Source organism: Gorilla gorilla, chromosome X (genome assembly GCF_029281585.2).
Source record: "Gorilla gorilla gorilla isolate KB3781 chromosome X, NHGRI_mGorGor1-v2.1_pri, whole genome shotgun sequence".
Classification (NCBI taxonomy): Eukaryota; Metazoa; Chordata; class Mammalia; order Primates; family Hominidae; genus Gorilla; species Gorilla gorilla.
Window position 1 is genome coordinate 109407123 of NC_073247.2, and position 8233 is coordinate 109415355.

The 8233-nt window shown below is 40.9% G+C and overlaps 1 protein-coding gene across 1 annotated transcript in view; it reads right to left on the minus strand.

The window, feature by feature from the left end:
- The window catches only part of LOC129529827 (early lymphoid activation gene protein-like), a 39681-nt gene extending 32299 nt beyond the window's left edge, over window positions 1–7382 (minus strand). Inside the window, 1 exon segment of the mRNA XM_055375814.1 lies at window positions 7265–7382. Coding sequence (XP_055231789.1) covers window positions 7265–7382 — 118 coding nt within the window.
- Between the last annotated feature and the right edge of the window lie 851 nt (window positions 7383–8233).

Here is an 8233-nt window from a genome sequence, read left to right on the forward strand (position 1 = left end):
AAAGAGACTTGAGCATGTTTTAAAACACAAGAGTCTTTGTCCTGAATTTCCCAGAAGCAAGTCAGTCCTGAAACGCTTTCCTCATCTCTCCCATGGGACCACAGGAACCTCATGCATACAGCAGTTTTGGTGATATTCCTTGCCACCTCAGAGTCCCTGTGGTGAGTAAATAAATGAGACTCCCCCCACCCCAACCACCACCACCACACACACACACACACACACACACGCACACACACACCAAACAGGATGCTGCATTATTTATTAAAAAATATTCTAGCAATCTTCTTTCTCCTTCTGGGAGGATAAATCATTTAAAAGCATTATTTCTGTTGCTAGTTGTTCAAGTTTTCCATGAAGATGAAAACACATGTTTACTCCTATTTCTGTATGACCTGAGGTTTCACGCTTCCAGGAGAGAGAATTCATGGTCAACATACATTCCAGGTCATAGTTGAGGATTAGAAATAAAGTATCTATTTCCTTTCCAGAGCCCTGTGGAGGTTCACTTTCCCTGTTAAAACCCCAATTAGAAAACTATTTTTGAGTTAGGAAAATGCAAACGTGTTTCTCATCAGCATATTATCTCTCCTCTGATCTCCATGTCAATTTTAAGACATTTTTTCTTCATCTATCTGCTAACTTGGCATAGCAATTAGCCCTCAATAAAGATTTGAAATGTGTTAAATTTCAGGCTTTCTGAGATTTAGTTTAATATAATCAATTGAAAATAACTACCTTCTTAGTGTCAACCTTTTCTATATACTCAAATTGCTAACCCACTTTGACATAGAAACTTGAATATTAAAAAAGAAGATACACGCTGGGTGCGGTGGTTCACACCTGTAATCCCAACACTGTGGGAGGCTGAGGTGAGCATATTACCTGAGGTCAGTCGTTAGAGACCAGCCTGGCCAACAGGGCAAAAACCCTCCTCCACTAAAAGTACAAAAATTAGCCGGGCATGGTGGTGCATGCCTGTAATCCCAACTACTCGGGAGGCTGAGGCAGGAGAATCGCTTGAACCTGGAAGGCAGGGGTTCCGGTGAGCCAGGATCGTGCCATCATTGCACTCCAGCCTGGGTGACAGAGCAAGACTCCATCTCAAAAAAAAAAAAAAAAAAAAAAAAATCTTTTCCCATTTCACTCCCAGCATGAGTGTTTATCCTCTAAAGTTTACCCCCTAAGGAAGTTTTCACTGTATTGCTCCTCCCTCTTTGTTAGGATGTGAGATAATATGTTTCTTCTCTGGCTTTTTCAAAGGCTCCAAGCACCTCACAGAAGAGAGAGGAGGGGAGGGGAGGGAGAGAGAGATTGATGGCACTCAAGGACAGCACTGTCTTTTGTTTGGCAGTCTCAAAATGAATTTTCCATCATCCTCTCAGTGTTTTCTATTCACCACATTTACCATGCACACTCCAACTCCACTCTCCCCAAACTCCAGGGCTGAATTAGAGCATACAACAGACAGAAGCAGCAGCTACCCAGGTCACTGCATAAGCAGGCTATTGAATTGACTCATGATTAGCTGGAAGTGCCTCGTGCCTGCCTCCTACCCTGATCTGGACATTGCGTTTCTGTGCCCAGACACACTGGGCAGGCCCTGTAGGCTTGTGCCTGGGCCCTGACCCTCTTCCTTGGAACAGGCTTGCCTCTTCAAAAGAAATTCCTTTTTGAGCTACTTTATCCATCATAAGATTAACATGACACCTCCATACGATCTATCACAGATGCTGACACACTTGCTTCCAAGTATAAATTAGGTGTTGTGCAGTGCAGAATGCAGAGCTGTGGCTAAGAGACCCCATGTGCAGCTCACAAGGCATGGTTGATATTGGCTCCGGTAGTAAAAACCACTTTTCTGGATGGCTAGTAAATTGCCACCATAGGAGATGATAATATTTGGGAACCTTACTAACAAGCTTGAATTCTAACATAAGGCAGTTCATTGTTATGCTGCAGAATGTGAAATCTTAATGCTTTTGCTATTCAAACTCATTTTACAACATGATTTACTGCAGCTCGAAGGATCCAGCAGAAGGGAAAAAAACAGGGAGGTAGGAGGAAAGAGATAGTTGGGAGTGGAAACATGGATGAGTCCAGCTTTGTGAGCAAATTTCATTGCCACTGATAATGTAATATTTTGCTTTGATTAATGTTCTCTCTTTTTGAGTGTATGCTGCGTCCCAATAACTGTTTCTTCAGCCCAGTCACTGATTTTTTTTTTTTTTTCCTGGATTCTGCTTCCAAACCAGGCATTGTGGTGTGTGCAAACCTAGGGAGAAAAGAAGGAGGAAACAATCCCTTGAGAGGTATGCTTCTGTCCAAAGACATGCTGAATATATTTGCCTTGCCAGATTCATTTTCTCCTGCCAGAAATTTTCAAACAGATGGTGGAGGAATTGCTGTTTGACCAAACAGTTGGGCAATCAACAATAGAAACTAATTGTCATAGAATTCTGCTAATGGTACCTATGCTGATACTTGCTGACAAAACATAAGTTTTTTGGTACTAGTATCAGGGATTCTCTTCAGGAAAAATAAGTTAAAAGAGCTAAGTAGTCGAGACCAGCCTGGCCAACATGGTGAAACCCCGTCTCTACTAAAAAAATAGAAAAATTAGCCGGGTGTGGTGGCGCATGCCTGTAATCCCAGCTACTTGGGAGGGTGAGGCAGGAGAATCGCTTGAACCCGGAGGGGAAAAAAAAAAGAGCTAATTAGGCAAATGTTTCTAGGAAATACTGACTCACTTCAGGAGGACATTATTTTAAATACAGTCCAGTGTGGGTACAGATAGTTCACCCTGTACCAGGGGACTGGCATGACTGTTGATAGCGTCTATGTGAAATAAAAACTGGCCTTAAACAGTTATTTTGTGGTCATTACACTGAGATCACTTTTACCTCTAAAGTCCTGGGTCCCTGGGATAACTCTGAATGACCAAACAAACAAAAAAAAACCCCAACGTGTCAAAATAGGAATTTTTCAAGTTAAATAATGTGCTGAGAACTACTGTCTTCCTTAACATTGATTGTCAGAATTTTCGATTTAGCCTGCAGTCAAGTTTAGTGGGTGTGTCCCTCCACTTATATTCCAAGTGCCTATTTTCTTGTGAGTATGCAGTTGAATTGAGCTCAGGGAGTCAAAAAAAAAAAAAAAAAAAGGCAAAAACAAAAGCAAACAAACTTCTGGTAGGGTTGGTAGCATTTCCAGAAGCTTCCACGATATGGTCATGAGATGAATCTTGGTTAACTCTGAAGACAAAGAGAAAAACTTCATTTGAGACTATTGTTTTTCAGATAAATAAAAGGCAAGGTTGCTGGGTGCTGCCCTTATAGAGTTTTTTATTTAAACCTTGACTTGGTTTATAAAATAAAGTCCATCTGTACACTGAGGTAGCAGGAAGAGGGCAAAAGAGGGGTAAATACATAGAAAATCACGTTTTCCCTGCTGCCTCCTTGTGAAGAAAAACAGCTTTGAATGTATCAGCCTGTGCATCTGGACTCTCCTGAAAGATTAACTAGAAAGCCGCCCTTCCCATTTCACTTTTGTGTCTCTAGATGTGACAAAGAAAACTCACTTATGCCTTATTTGTCACCTCAGACGGTTGACAGACACTTTGCCAATGTCAGATTATTTCAGTATCTCACTACTTGTGCAAACTGGATCAAGGAGGCATTTCAGAAGGCAGCAAAAGAGAGGCCTCTAATCTTTGCCTGAGTCCATTCTACAGCTGAATGGTTCATCTACCTAACAACCTACATTGTCTGTATGTAACTTTACCCCTTACATTAAGATGTGAACGTTCATGCAGCACTGCACTATAATTTGATTTCCATAGATAGTTAGAAATAGGTAAACCCTTTGTACCGACTGGTAAGTATTCATTATGTGCTTTATCAGAGTTATAACACTGTGTAACACAATTTAAAACAAAACGAAGTATATGCACAATAAGAAAAGAAATATCCAAAACAAATGTTACTGTTTTTGGTGCAAACATTATATACAGGTTATTTTTAAAATGCAACTTTGCTTGTAAAAAAAGAAAAGAATATTAGCAAGTATTTTATTTTAATAATGGGGAATCTTAGAACAATTAATGGTGTATTGCATTCTAACAGGATTTTTATAATGAGCAACCTTCGTACTATGTCACCTTATAGCTTCCTTTTGAATAGTGGGATCAAAGCTAGTGTGTTACTTGTCCCTGGTGAATGTAGTAGAAATAGAATCTGTGATACAAATGTTAATAACTCAACAGGCATCCCATCTGTTACAAAATCCCTTTGTTTCTTGTCCACTTCTTAGAACTCTGCCACAGACCCATCAACTTCTTGTAAGTAGCAGAGCACTTTGCTGTGATTACAGTAGTTTAACAGCAGTGAAGCAGAGGGTATCTTTTTGTGTTTATTCCACCCCTTCCAGGCCTGAACAAAAGCACCTGGCTGTGCTAGTGAACAGAGAGTGCTGCTTGCAGAGAGGGAGGAGCCCGAGGGAGTTACAGTGGTCCGGGAGACAATGGCATCAGGGACCTCTGCTGCTGCCTACAGATTCACATGCAGTATTGGCAATCTCAGGTCGGCTGTCGGTTTCACAGTAAGTAATGGCATGAGGGTAAAAGAGAGGAAGTGGCTGAGACTTGAGCTGGAATCGTAGGGCTTAAATAACTTAAAAACAGCCAGGATGCACAAAACACTTATGATTTTGCCTCAGGTTTGTTATCACATCCGTTTTCATGAGACTCACTAGTGAGATTCAGATCTTTCTTTGTGGGCAGCTGGTAGAGGTCTTATGAGCCCTAATTTCCCCAGTAATCTTAGAGGGGGATGTCTGGCCAACCCAGTGGAGAACCTTCGAGTGAACTACAAAGAATACAGCAGAGGAGGGAGAGCTTTACTTGGCTGTCAGCTTTGCCACCTGTTTATTATAAATTGCTGACCATGTGGCCAAGAGCATGAATTTTGTCCTTAGCCAGACCTGGGTTCAAATCCTAACTTGGACACTTCCTCTTGGGCAAGCTGCTTAACCTCTCTAAGTGTCACTTTTCTGATTAATATAAATCAACGTAAATCACCCTGGGATTGTTAGGATTAAACTAAAAAATTGTGAAAAACAGTCAGTAGACTAACACATACTAAGTGCCCAATAAATGGGTATTTTATTATTATTATTATTATGAATGAAAATTATGTATTCCCTGTATCAACTGGGGTAAGCAGTATTACTCTAATTCAATATCTTGCTCTAGGAAACAGGAAATTTTTTTGAGAGTAGCATAAAGGGCAACATGCTGACCTGTGTTTACTGAGAGTTTGAAACCTCTAAGTGGAACACAAAGTGAAATAGTTTGCAGGGATTCCATAACACTGGTCAAGTGAGTGTTTTCAAAACACCTGGGAAGCGGTCTTTTTTTTTTTTTTTTTTTTTTGAGACAGAGTCTTGCTCTGTTGCCCATGCTGGAGTGCAATGGTGCGATCTCTGCTCACTGCAACCTCTGCCTCCCGGGTTCAAGCAATTCTCCTGCCTCAGCGTCCCAAGTAGCTGGGGTTACAGGTGCCCTCCACTACGCCCATCTAACTTTTTTTTTTTTTGTATTTTTAGTAAAGATGGGGTTTCACCATGTTGGCCAGGCTGGTCTGGAACTCCTGACCGCAGGCGATCCACCCACCTCGGCTTCCCAAAGTGCTGGGCTTACCAGGCGTGAGCCACTGTGCCTGGCCGGAAGCTTTCTAAAAATAAATATTCCTGGGACCTGCCTCCAGATGATCTAACACAAAATTAGACAAAGAATGTCCATTTGTAAGAAGTTTCACTAAGTGCTTCTAACAAAACTAGACTGGAGAACCACTGGTTGAGGGTATTTGTCCCAGGATTTCCAAAGATGTAGCATGAAGGACAATAGGCCATGGTAAGAAACTTGATGCGAACCTAGAAGTAGGCAGTAGTAAAGATGGCAGACAGTGGGTGGGAGGCTGGCAAGATTCTGGAAAGGAGAGGGATAGAAAACAGATAGTTAAGTGGTGATCTGCAAGTTAAGCAAGAAGGCAGTCAGCTAGCCTATGAAAGGTGTCAGGGATTCTGGAGAGTTGGCCGAGCAGGGTCAGCCAGACCCATCAGAGGGCTACTGTAAACTGAGGCTCAGAGATAAATTGTGCACATACTTCCGCCAGAAACTAAAGGCCCTTATAGGATGACATTTTTGGATCCTCCCATTCAGCCAGCCTAGCCTTAAAGGGCTACTGCTCCTTTATTAATGCTGGTCCTATACAGGTCCTGACACAGAGATATAAAACACCACTGCAGAAGATGAATCATGAGGGAAATCAATAGATATACTTTTTTTTTTTTTTTTTTTTTGGTTTAGGAGAAAGAATCATTAAGCCCCCTTTACTTACACCTAAGACAATTGACTTTCCCCACATTCCCATTCCAATAGATAGAAATTGCCCTATGAAACTCAGACTCCTCAGCATATCCACACTGTGAATTGCCCTTGACAATTCTGCAGAGCCAAGTGCTAGGTTCAATAGTATCTATTCAATATTTAGAAGGTATTCACTGAATGGATCTTATATATTGAGGTGGTGCTTATTTCTTTGTACACTAGAGGCTATTTGTGGGATACTTATATTTTCTGCACAGTGCATAGTCAATAACTCATGCTGATTGACTGAGGCTAAGACTATATAGGTCCATCTGATTAACCATTTACAGAATGAATCAGTGCTTATCTTATATACACAACCTGAGCGAGAGTCTTTTTGCTCAAGGCCTAACTTGGCTACTTAGTATCTGACTTTCACCATGTCATAGCTCTCTAATCCTAGCTTGAACAGCTGAACTACCAGGAAAATCCATTTTATTTTACATATGAGTGTTAACATTTGAAGGTGCCTGTGTTATGAGGCTCAAAGTTTCCATTACAGTGGGTTGCATCAAAATTGTTTCATGCACTAAGGGACCCCACAGCTTCTAGTTCTCTCCATCTTCATCACCATCACCCTAGTGTAAGCCATGATCTCTCACCTCAACTACAATAGCCACCCAACTGGTCACTTCACATGCATTTATGCCCCCTCCCCAAATCTGATATTCACATTCCAGGCAAAGTCATCTTTTCTAAATGCAGATCTGATCATGTCAACCTACTTTCCCTCCTTCCAGATGCTGTGCTAAAAGCTTTAAAATGTTCCAATAGTATTCAAGGACAAAACTTCTTACTATGACTTTCAGTGCTCAGCAGGGTCTGTCCTCTGCCTACCTGCATCCCAAATGCCATCATGAACTGTGATTTTCCTCACTCTCTGAGCATCAGCCACATGTAAGGTTTTAGTTCCTGCTAACTGTGGCCGTAACTTAGGGTGCAGATACAGATTCATGCTCATTCCCAGCACAGGGCATTTGCACATACTATTCTTTGTGTCTTTCATTTTTATCAGTTACATTTTGTTGATATATGGTTATTCTTATGATAATATAGATGACATCTGTGCTCCCCACTAGAATACAAGCTTCACAAAATTAGACACTGTGTTTGTACCTCTAGGGCCTAGCACAGTGCCTGGTACATAATAGACAGTCAACAATACTTGTTAAATAAATAAATTAAGACTGTACACCATCACCACACATTTTCTTGTTAACTTTCTTCCTCCAACTTCCTGCAACTTCAATACATAACTAAGCACCAGTATTCTCAAGCAGGTTAGACTACACCCTTGTATGGCATATCCTCTGTGGGCATCATTCCATGTTCCAGAGCTCCCTGCTCCCGAATGAGAATATACCTACTCAGTGTCCTATTTCCTTAATACTTTAGTCTTGAAGCATTAGAATAACTTATCAAGAGTAACACTTAACTTGCAATCCTAAACAAAAAGAACAAAGCTGGAGGCATCACATTACCTGATTTCAAATTATACTACAAGGCTACAATAACCAAAACAGCATGGTACTGGTATAAAAGTAGACATGTATAATAATGAAACAGAATAGAGAATGCAGAAATAAAGCCACATACCTACAACCAACTGATCTTTGACAAAGTCAACAAAAACAAGCAATAGGGAACAGACTCCCTACTGAATAAATGATGCTGGGAAAACTGGCTTAACCATATGCAGAAGAATGAAACTGGACCTCTACCTTTCACCATATACAAAAATTAAGTCAAGATGGACTAAAGACTTAAATGTAAGATCTCAAACTATAAAAATCCCAGAAGAAAACC